Source organism: Solanum tuberosum, unplaced genomic scaffold, assembly GCF_000226075.1.
Source record: "Solanum tuberosum cultivar DM 1-3 516 R44 unplaced genomic scaffold, SolTub_3.0 scf00018, whole genome shotgun sequence".
Lineage (NCBI taxonomy): Eukaryota > Viridiplantae > Streptophyta > Magnoliopsida > Solanales > Solanaceae > Solanum > Solanum tuberosum.
This window is the reverse complement of record NW_006238944.1, coordinates 664,056-676,521: the sequence shown is the minus strand read 5'-3', so window position 1 is coordinate 676,521 and position 12,466 is coordinate 664,056. Positions and strand designations below refer to the sequence as shown.

General features: G+C 34.9%; 1 protein-coding gene across 1 annotated transcript; it reads right to left on the bottom strand.

The window, feature by feature from the left end:
* Positions 1-10,421: 10,421 nt before the first annotated feature.
* LOC102594498 (LOB domain-containing protein 1-like) lies at positions 10,422-11,972 on the bottom strand. The gene is made up of 2 exons (XM_006340448.2): positions 11,772-11,972; positions 10,422-10,847 (listed from the first exon to the last, which is right to left on the bottom strand). Exons 1-2 carry the CDS (start codon positions 11,946-11,948, stop codon positions 10,503-10,505), a joined length of 522 nt encoding a protein of 173 aa, XP_006340510.1. The 5' UTR covers positions 11,949-11,972; the 3' UTR covers positions 10,422-10,502.
* Between the last annotated feature and the right edge of the window lie 494 nt (positions 11,973-12,466).

The window sequence follows — 12,466 nt, the reverse complement described above, 5'->3', positions numbered from 1 at the left end:
TGGGGTGTGGGGGGTGTGCATTGTAATCTTTTTGTATTTTCTAGTGAAGTTTCAAAAGATGATTTATTCTTGTTGGAGTCCAAAGTAGATCCTAATCTAATTAATTTTCTTGTGTAGGAACTTGCAAGAGTGTTCTCAATAAGTTCTTTGTAATATTGTAAGAGTATTGTTTGTAAGCTTTTTGTAATTTATGTCGTATAATTGTGATGAAATGTAACTCCTACGTATAATCTCTTTTATTGTAACTTTGAATACAATGATCGAGTCACAAACAATATTCTTTTTCTTCTATTTTCATTTTTAATTAGTACAAAGATAATTATTAGGTTATCATGCTTGCTAAAAAGTAGAATAATGATCTTGAGATGGTTGAGTCAATAGTATATTTAAGTCCTCCCTCGAGTAGCTTTAAACAACCTCTCAAGAATAAAGTTGAGATATTTCGCACCTTAAATTGAACGATACTTAATTTTGTTTCCATGTAGGCTTTTCACTGATTGTGATTCTTTCTACTTGTTTCCATTGGGGGATTTCATGGATAGTCAAATGACCATTGGTGCTAGTTCCTTTCATGCATGGCAATCTGTTATGAATCAACCTCAACCCGACATGAATTTTAATGTCACGGAATTAATTATTGGGCCAAAAAGGTTGATTTGGGATCCTGACTCAATAAACAACTTCTTTAAAAGGAAGAGAAGTTAGAAAGATAGGTTATGCTTATTGTTGTATGAAAGTCTGGTTCTCCTCATCTCCCTTTCGAAGTATCTTTATTTTCTCATCTCCCTTCCTCGTCTATCAATTCATAATCTTACTTTCGATATTTCTATATGTTTGTTTTGGGGCATTTATCATTTTAGTTGCTACGTTTATTTTTGGGAATTGTAATTGAACTGTAATCTTTAGTCTTATTAATATAGTTGAAAAATGGAATCATCCATCAAACTACTGCACCTTACTCTCCTCAATCTAATGGAATTACGGAAAGGAAAAACCGAACTTTAAAGGAAATGATGAATGCCTTACTTATAAGTTCAGGTTTACCACAAAACTTGTGGGGGAAGCTATCCTTACAACAAATCGAATACTCAATAGAGTGCCTCACACGAAGACACATGTTATTCCATATGAGAAATGGAAAGGTAGAAAACCCAACTTGAAATATTTCAAAGTGTGGGGGTGTCTAGCCAAAGTCCAGGTTCCTATACCTAAGAGGGTGAAAATTGGGCCTAAGACCGTGGATTGTGTATTCATTGGATATGCCACAAATAGTAAGGCATGTCGATTTTTGGTTCATAAGTCCGAACATCCGGATATTCATTATAATACGGTAATGGAATCAGATAATGCTGAATTTTTTGAACATATCTATCCGTATAAAACTAGACTTGAGTCATCTAGTGGGGGGTCTAAACGACCTCGAGAAGAACCAAAAGAGAATGAAACCAATGAAGAGAGTCCAAGGCGCAGTGTAAACGTCAAAGGACAGCTACTTCATTTGGATCTGATTTTGTAACATTCTTTCTTTAAAGTGAGCCTTAAACATTTAAGGAAGCGATGTTGTCTAGCGACTCAACCTCTTGGAAGGAGGCTATCAATAGTGAGATTAAATCAATCTTAAACAATCATACCTGGGAGTTGGTTGATCTTCCTCCGGGGAACAAACCCTTGCGTTCAAAATGGATCTTCAAAAAGAAGATGAAAGATGATGGAACTATTGACAAATATAAAGCAAGACTTGTTGTCAAGGCTTTAGACAGAAAAAAGGTCTTGATTATTTTGACAGATACTCGCCAGTGACTAGAATTACATCAATTCGGATGTTAATTACCCTAGCTACAGTATACGGTCTTGAAATCCATCAAATGGATATGAAAACTGCCTTCTTAAATGGAGAGATGGAGGAAGAGATTTACATAGAACAACACAAGGGCTTCGTAGTTCCCGATAAAGAAAACAAAGGATGCAAACTTGTTAAGTCACTTTATGGACTAAAACAAGTACTGAAACAATGGCATGCAAAGTTTGATCAAACCATGTTGTCAAATGGATTTAAGATCAATGAGTGAGACAAATGTGTTTACATTAAAGACACTACGGATCAGGAAGTCATTGTATGCCTATATGTGGATGACATGCTCATAAAGAGCAAGGACATTGCCAATGTAAAAGCTACTAAGCGTATGCTTGCTAGTAAGTTTGATATGAAAGATCTAGGAGTAGCCGATTTGATATTGGGAATAAAGATTCACAAAACTCCTAACGGTCTATCATTGTCTCAATCTCGTTATATTTAAAAGGTACTAGAAAAGTACAAGTATTTAAACTTAAAAAAGGATTGGATAATGCCAGAGTATTGGGAAGTTTGATGTATGTCATGAATTGTACACAACCAGACATAGTTAGCGCTATAAGTAAACTGAGTCAATACACAAGTAATCCCAATCAAAATCATTGGTTGGCAATGAAGAGAGTTTTGGGGTACTTAGAAGACACTCAAAACTATGTTTTGCATTACAACAGATATCCAGCAGTTTTTGAAGGATATAGTGATGCAAATTGGACTACTGGGTCAACTAAAACGAAATCCACGAGTGGATATGTTTTCACTATTGGTGGAGGAGAAATATCTTGGAAATCATCCAAACAAACATGTATAGCTCGCTCTACAATGGAGTAAGAATTCATCGCCTTAGACAAGGCAGGTGAAGAAGATGAATGGCTCCGGAATTTCTTAGAAGATATTCCATTTTGGCCCAAACCAATGGCCCCTATATGCATACACTGCGATAGTCAAGCTGCAATAGAAATGGCTGGAAGCGTTATGTGTAACGGGAAGTTTCGTCACATAAGACGAAGACATAACTCTGTTAGACAACTACTCTCTAGTGGAATTATTAGAATTGACTATGTAAAGTCAAATGATAATGTGTCAGATCCACTTACAAAAGGCCTAACTAGAGAGGGAGTTGAGAGATCATCGACGGGAATGGGACTATGGTCGAGAACAAGTCATCGTGGCGGTAACTCTACCTAAATGACTGGATTTCCCAAGATCTAGGTTCAAGGAGATAAAACAAAGTCATAGATGACGATTCAACATTGTCAAAATTATTTTATGTCCATTCTCATGATGAGACAATGTTCAGTAACCAGGATAAAGGAATAAGGACTTTTTTAATCGTTTCTAAGTTCGATACATGGTATATCAAATAGTGTATCTATGGGATAACACATTTAGAAACCACCTATGTAAGTGTGAAGTGTAAGTCGCTTCAAGGAGAATCCGGTAAGGCCAGTTCTCTAAGCACTTATTATCCGAGATGTGTTCATGGCTGAAACGAACAAAACAATGAGAACCAAAAAAAGTTCAAGGGTTGATTGTGTGACTTATGTTTTTCTAGGTATACACTAAAGCTCGACGGTTCAAAGATATCCAATCTACCGATTGACCGAGTATATCCGATATATGTTCACTACGGAAAGTTTACAGGAAAACCACTTATTCAGATGCGATTAACCCTTACTTACGAGACACACAAGTTTTTCATGCATATGTTTTAACAATAGTCATTCCCCATTCATGTGGGGGATTGTTGGGTTTAGTAAGGTGTGAATGGGAAATGAGAAGAGAAAATGGAAAGTGGGGGAACCAATTTTATAGGGAAAATGAAAAGTCATTGCAAAGTTCAAATGAAAAAGTCATTTTTACCATATTGGTAGAAGAAAGGAAATTGTTGTTCTTATATTAGGAAAAACTTCCTTTAGTTCTTAAAGGGTTAAGAAGAAGGTTCCCCCTCGCACAGTCATCGTCGTCGCTCGCTTGGCTCGGCTTCGGCTTCAGCTTTGGCTTTGGATTTGGATTTGTCAAATGATGTGATTGATTGATAATATTTTTGGACAAAATTTATTTAATCAATCTCATTAATTGATTTCCTTTCTCTTATAAATTAATTCAGAATGTTAGGTAAATAATAGAATTAATTTTGCAACTAATTATTTGAAATTCGCGCGTAACGGTAAATTCGTTTGAAAGGATTTGTTCCTTCCGAAAAGTCATTACTTTTCCCAAAAGACACAACGTTCTGGAAAAAATGGGTCTGAACAGACGCGTTCCTTGCTGCAAATGGCTATAAATAAGAGGTCTTTTTCGTTTTTCAAAAACTGATATTTTTTTCCTCTCTGCATACATTTTCTTACATAAACAAAATTGCGATCGACTGAGTCTGTGTGTGCTCTTGTTGCTGTTCTTGCGTTCGCTGAAGTTATTGAAGCTTGAGGTACCACTACTTCTTTAACAAGTTAATCCATTTATCTTGGGAGGAATTAATCTGCAACCTCAGGTACAGTGAGGGGATTTAATTTCTTAAGGAAACACAGTGGTTTCTGTAGACTCGGATTAAAAATCATTCAGACTATTTCATCTTTTTTTGTTTCTGTATTTTTGACTAACCTGAATACAGGAGATAACAATCTTAAGAAATTTATAGTTTCTGTATTTGAGGTTTCTGGAGATTAAAACCTTTATGGTTTTCAACTCTGTTTGAATTTTTAAAATATTCATTCGATTAACGATTAAAAGAACATAAAAACTTTATCGTTAAATCAGAAATAGTCTGTGTAAGGATTTATTCTTTACTGTTAGTATTTCACATACTAAAATTGTCTGCCATTTGTGATAGAAAAATGACTAATTCAAGTCAAATAAATGCTGGAACAGTAAGTGCTGCAACAACATCGGTTACACACAATCGTTCAATTGCTGCCCTAGCACCGACTGAGAAACCTGCAAAGTTTTCTGGAGTCGACTTCAAGAGATGGCAACAAAAGATGCTCTTCTATCTGACTACGTTAAGTCTGCAGAGGTTCATTAATGAGAACGTTCCTGTTATGTCGGATGAAACTCCGCTTGAAGAACGATTCTTGGTAACAGAAGCAATGACGCATTTTGATTTTTTGTGTAAAAATTATATTTTGAGTGGCCTGCAGGATGATCTGTACAATGTGTATAGTAATGTCAAACCCCCAAAAGAACTCTGGGATGCTTTAGAAAAGAAGTACAAAATAGAGGATGTCGGAATGAAGTTTATTGTGGCAAGGTTTCTGGACTATAAGATGATAGATAGTAAGACCGTCGTCACCCAAGTTCAAGAATTGCAAGTCATAATCCATGATCTCCTTGCTGAAGGTATAAATTTATTTAATACCTATGTTGGAAATATTAAATCTATTCTTAATACTCACATAATCTTTAATGTAGGATTTGTTGTGAATAGGGGTGTTCACGGGTCGGTTTGGATCGGTTATTGGTCAAAATCAAAACCAAACCAACTTAATCGGTTTTAAAATTATCAAAACCAAACCAAATATAATATACATTTATCGGTTTGGTGGTTATCGGTTTCGGTTTGGTTTGGTTTGGTATTTCGGTTATTAACCATACACAAAAATAAAAGAAACAATTCATTCAAAATGTGAAAAAAGTGACAACATTCCATTCAAACAAAAAATAGTTAGAATGACTTAAATTACCGAACTTTTGATAATTGAATTTACTATCAATAAAGCTTTAAAATTTACTATATTAGCCTAGAAGGAAGAGACAATAACATTTTCAGTCCCACAAAGATTTCCATAGACACTCATATACATGAAATCAATAAGATAAATATTTTCACCTTTGGTATTCTTGCTTTCAATAAGTAAAGTATAAAGAAATTTTAATGAAAACATATATAAGATATATTAATAAAATATATGTATATAATTCATCGGTTCGGTTCAATTATTTCTTTGGTTTTTTCGAATAAAACCATGATCAAACCAAATACTATCGGTTTTCAAAAATCTAAAATCAAACCAAACCAAACCCAAATAAAATTGATTTTATTTTATCGATTTGGTTTGATTTTTTGGTTTGGATCAGTTTTTATCCAAACTGTGAACACCCCTAGTTGTGAATGATGCTTTTCAAGTGACTGCCATTATTGAGAAGTTACCTCCATTGTGGAAGGACTTCAAAAACTACTTGAAACATAAACGCAAGGAGATGATTGTTGAAGATCTCATGGTAAGGCTGAGAGTCGAAGAGGATAACAAGGCCGCAGAAAAGAGGTCACATGGTAATTCAGCAACATCTGGAGTACATATTGTTGAAGAAGATCCCACAAAATCAAAAAAAAAAAACATCTGGTCCAAAGAGCAATCCTCCTAAGAAGAAATTCAATGGAAGCTGCTTCAATTGTGGCAAACGTGGTCATAAGGCTACTGAATGTCGGGGTCCCAAGAAGAACAAGAAGAAGGATCAAGCAAATTTGGCTGAATCCAAAGGAGAGATGGACGATTTTTGTGCAATGCTTTCAGAATGCAACTTGGTTGGAAATCCAAGAGAGTGGTGGATAGATTCTGGTGCCTCATGCCATGTTTGTACCAACAAAGAATTATTTTCATCATATACTCGAGCACCTACAGACGAGAAGTTATTTATGGAAAACTCCACAGTTGCAAAGGTGGAAGGAACTGGCAAAGTCCTCTTAAAGATGACATCGGGCAAGGTGGTGACTTTGAACAGGGTCTCGTATGTTCCGGAATTGTGAAAGAACTTAGTTTCTATACCAGTTCTGACTAAGAACGGATTCAAATGTGTATTTGTTTCTAATAAAGTTGTAGTGAGTAAGAATGAAATGTATGTAGGAAAATGTTACCTCACGGAGGGCCTCTTTAAACTCAATGTAATTGCAGTTGATATGAATAAAGATTCAACTTCTTCTTACTTGCTTGAGTCTAAATGTTTATGGCATGAACGTTTGGGACACGTTAATAACAAAACCTTGCAAAAACTGATTAACTTAAATGTTTTGCCTAAATTTTAGTGCACTAAATGAAAATGTCAAGTTTGCGTTGAATCTAAGTATGCTAAGCATCCTTATAAGTCTGTTGAAAGAAATTCATATCCCTTAGAACTGATTCACACGGATATTTGTGACATGAAGTCAACACCAACACGTGGTGGGAAAAAGTATTTCATAACTTTTATTGACGACTGCACTAGATATTGTTATGTCTATTTACTAAATGGTAAGGATGAAGCAATAGATGCATTTAGGCAATATAAAACTGAAGTTGAAAATCAGTTGGATAAAAAGATCAAAATGTTTAAAAGTGATGGAGGTGGAGAATATGAATCTCCATTTGCAGAAATATGTTTGGAAAATGGAATCTTCCATCAAACTACTGCACCTTACTCTCCTCAATATAATGGAATTGCGGAAAGGAAAAACCGAACTTTAAAGGAAATGATGAATGCCTTACTTATAAGTTTAGGTTTACCACAAAACTTGTGGGGGAAGCTATCCTTACAGCAAATCGAATATTCAATAGAGTACCTCACACGAAGACACATGTTATTCCATATGAGAAATGGAAAGGTAGAAAACCCAACTTAAAATATTTCAAAGTGTGGGGTGTCTAGCCAAAGTCCAGGTTCCTATACCTAAGAGGGTGAAAATTGGGCCTAAGACTTTAGATTGTGTATTCATTGGATATGCCACAAATAGTAAGGCATGTCGATTTTTGGTTCATAAGTCCGAACATCTGGATATTCATGATAATACGGTAATGGAATTAGATAATGTTGAATTTTTTGAACATATCTATCCATATAAAACTAGACTTGAGTCATCTAGTGGGGGGGGGGGTCTAAACAACCTCGAGAAGCACCAAAAGAGAATGAAACCAATGAAGAGAGTCCAAGGCGCAGTAAACGTCAAAGGACAACTACTTCATTTGGATATGATTTTGTAACATTCCTTCTTGAAAGTGAGCCTCAAACATTCAAAGAAGCGATGTTGTCTAGCGACTCAACCTCTTGGAAGGAGGCTGTCAATAGTGAGATTGAATCAATCTTAAACAATCATACCTGGGAGTTGGTTGATCTTCCTCCAGGGAACAAACCCTTGGGTTCAAAATAAATCTTCAAAGAGAAGATGAAAGATGATGGAACTATTGACAAATATAAAGCAAGACTTGTTGTCAAAGGCTTTAGACAGAAAGAAGGTCTTGATTATTTTGACACATACTCGCCAGTAGTTTCCGGTAAAGAAAAGAAAGTATGCAAACTTATTAAGTCACTTTATGGACTAAAACAAGCACTGAAACAATGGCCTGCAAAGTTTGATCAAACCATGTTGTCAAATATATTTAAGATCAATGAGTGTGATAAATGTGTTTACATTAAAGACACTGCGGATCAGGAAGTCATTGTATGCTTATATGTGGATGACATGCTGATAATGAGCAAGGACATTGCTAATGTAAAAAGCTACTAAGCGTATGCTTGCTAGTAAGTTTGATATGAAAGATCTAGGAGTAGCCGATTTGATATTGGGAATAAAGATTCACAAAACTCCTAACGGTCTAGCATTGTCTCAATTTCATTATATTCAAAAGGTACTTGAAAAGTTCAAGTATTTGAATTTAAAAAAAGATTGGATTATGCCAGAGTATTGGGAAGTTTGATGTATGTCATGAATTGTACACGACCAGACATAGTCTGCGCTATAAGTAAACTGAGTCGATACACTAGTAATCCCAATCAAAATCATTGGTTGGCAATGAAGAGAGTTTTGGGGTACTTAGAAGACACTCAAAACTATGTTTTGCATTACAACAGATATCCAGCAGTTTTTGAAGGATATAGTGATGCAAATTGGACTACTGGGTCAACTAAAACGAAATCCACGAGTGGATATGTTTTCACTATTGGTGGAGGAGAAATATCTTGGAAATCATCCAAACAAACATGTATAGCTCGCTCTACAATAGAGTCTGGATTCATCGCCTTAGACAAGGCAGGTGAAGAAGTTGAATGGCTCCGGAATTTCTTAGAAGATATTCCATTTTGGCCAAACCAATGGCCCCTATATGCATACACTGCGATAGTCAAGTTGCAATAGAAAGGACTGAAAGCGTTATGTATAACGGGAAGTCTCGTCACATAAGACGAAGACATAACTCTGTTAGACAACTACTCTATAGTGGAATTATTAGAATTGACTATGTAAAGTCAAAGGATAATGTGTCGGATCTACTTACAAAAGGCCTAACTAGAGAGAGAGTTGAGAGATCATCGACGGGAATGAGACTATCGTCGAGAACAAGTCATCGTGGCGGTAACTCTACCTAGAAGACTGGAGATCCCAAGATCTAGGTTCAAGGAGATAAAACAAAGTCATAGATGACGGTTCAACATTGTCAAAAATTATTTTATGTCCATTCTCATGATGAGACAATGTTCAGTAACCAGGATAAAAGAATAAGGACCTTTTTAATGGTTTCTAAGTTTGATACATGGTATATCAAATAGTGTATCTATGGGATAACACATTTAGAAACCACCTATTTAAGTGTGAAGTGTAAGCCGCTTCAAGGAGAATCCGGTAAGGCCAGTTCTCTAAGCACTTATTAACCGAGATGTGTCCATGGCTGAAACGAACAAAACAATGAGAACCAAAAACAGTTCAAGGGTTGATTGTGTGACTTATGTTTTCTAGGTATACACCAAATCTTGACGGTTCAAAGATATCAAATCTACCGATTGACCGAGTATATCCGATATATGTTCACTACGAAAAGTTTAAAGGGAAACCTACTTATCTAGATGCGATTAACTCTTACTTACGAGATACACAAGTTGTTCATGCATATGTTTTAATAATAGGCATTTCTCATCCATGTGGGGGATTGTTGGGTTTAGCAAGGTGTGAATGGGAAATAAGAAGAGAAAATGGAAAGTGGGGGAACCAATTTTGGAGGGAAAATGAAAAGTCATTGCAAAGTGCAAATGAAAAAGTCATTTTTACCATATTGGTAGAAGAAAGGAAATTGTTGTCCTTATATTAGGAAACACTTCCTTTAGTTCTTAAAGGGTTAAGAAGAAGGTGCCCCTCGCGCAGTCGTCGTCACTCGCTCGGCTCGGCTTCGGCTTCGGCTTCGGCTTCGGATTTGGTATATCTTTTAGTATAGCTATCTTGAATCCTTTCAAGCTATATATCACGAGAATAGAAACATGAAAGAAATTTAGTTCAAAATTATCAAAGGAAGTTAGTTCTAAGGGGTATAATTAAAATTTGATAAAAGATTTTACAATATAATTTTGAGATTTCAAAAAGTTATGTGAACCTCAAATATCAATTTGCATATAAAAAATAAATTTATGCAATCACATAAATGAGAGGTGTAGAGAAGATAAATATTGAACCCCTATGTGGATCGCACCAAAACCTATATGTGTGAAGTAAAATAATGGAGACTGAATAATATAGTGTGGAGAGGAGTACTTAGTTGAGATCCCCACCCCACCCTCACCCCATAGGCATGAATTTCACTTGGAGTAAAAACTGAAAATTGTGAGTGAATCGCGCTATTTTATTAGAAACAAACCCCAAACAAGTTTTTCAATATTGTAAACTAATCCTGTATAAGTAGTTCAACTTTTTTGTTAATCATGTCCAAAGTGATTTCCAAGGTGCATATACATTGTTGTCTTCCAAAGAAGTGTTGGAATTTCCATAAGCTTGTTGATGATCAGGAGACTCAGTAGTAGTGCTATTATTATTTTCTTGATTTTGTGTCATTTCTGTGCAAATTAATGCCACCAAATTGGTATTTTGTGTCTGAACATTCATAATCTCCACTTGAGCCTTGACAAGATCTGCTTGAAGCTCACTTATTTGTTTTTGAAGCTGACAAATTATCGCGGTGCAACCATATACTGGATCTCTAATCCTTGCATTCGCCTCATACACCATGCTATTCACTGCATCTGCTCTTTGATCCTCCGGAACCTCCTAATTAGAATTCGTGCATTTTGATGTGAGCTTTTATTTTGAAAAAGAATTTATTATGATTAGAAGTATAACGAATAAATGAAGATATTACTATATAATATTCACTCTAAGTGCCGGAGACTATCGTAATCCACTTTTGTGATTTTAAGCATAAAATTTTAGAAAAGGGAAATGGTTTGCGTGTGCGCGCTCTGATTCATGCAATTATATTGTAATTAAGGAGTGTTGCACAATGCATGATAACTTTACTTTAAAATGAAAAGTATATAGACTTTAGTAATATATGCAATTAGTTTTAAATCATGAAAAACAAAAGCTAAAGTGTGTAATGTGGAAAAGATTTCGACTTAAAGGAGTTACACACTACACTTTTTTTTGTCCTTTTTATGTATTTTTTTTCCAAGCAAAGGAACTAAGTGCAAAGTCAAAGGAAAGAAAATATTGAACAAAAAGAAACAAATTCAGTTGAAACCTATTTGGCACAGTTCAATGAATGTTACTGATTGTGAATTTTTTTTAAAAAGATGTTCAGAATAATGTTCTCCAATTATATTAATTGAAAAAGAACGATTTTGATGATGATTTAAAAGTACTATGAATTATTTTAATTAAAATTATTACTACTATGAATATCAATAGTATCAGCGATATGTTTTAAAAGTTTAAATCACATGTGTTGGTTCGGAGAATATTTTTAGTCTGCGTTCATGAATGACCAATATGGATTGTGATGTAGTGACGAGATTGTTTTATTCTTAATTATAGATCTCGAATTTGAGCCTGATTTATGGAGAAACTCATGTTGGAGTGTCACCTCCAAATGGATCTTCTGGTGCATAATCCAGATTTAATTAGAATTTTAATGTGAACTCCAAATACCACGTGAGAAAACGGAAAATAAATAAATAAATAAACCCCCAATACCTGTAGCATTTTGATGATGTTGCTAGCACCAAAGACTCTATGAGCAATGGTGAACTTGAGTGGGTGAGTGGGGGGAAAGTAAGGTGCCAACACACATTTCTCCACACATCTCCGACGAAGGATCTTGCACGCTGCACAAGGATGATGAGGACAAGAATACTCACTTTTGTCTTCCATGTTAATTCTACTACAATTTTTTGGTCTATGGAAATGGAGACTTGTGATTTAGCAAAAGCCTACACACCAAAGATTATATATATATAGTAGAATAAGAATAATTGGGTTTCATATTTTCAAAGAATAATGACGTCACCTGGTCTGCTAAATGACATCATCATCTGTCAATATTTTCCACCATAACATGGGTAGTTTGGTTCGCCCATAAAGTTTATTTCATAATTATAGATTTTCTAAAAGATAGAATAAAATAATATCAAGTTCAATTGATAAAGTAGATCATTAGGATTATGGTTGATATTTATACTCTATTTAGTTGAAGAGTTAATTTTTTTAAAGTGGTTGTCCAAGTTAAGAAATTACCTCAAAATATCATTTTTGTTTTATTTAGGATGAAGATATATATCACTCAATTATTACTATTTTCTTCCAAATATATTAAACTCTTCAAAATCCTTACTCTCTTATAGTTGGAATGCTATGTCATTAAAGCTTCATTTTTAATAATAGAGTTATTT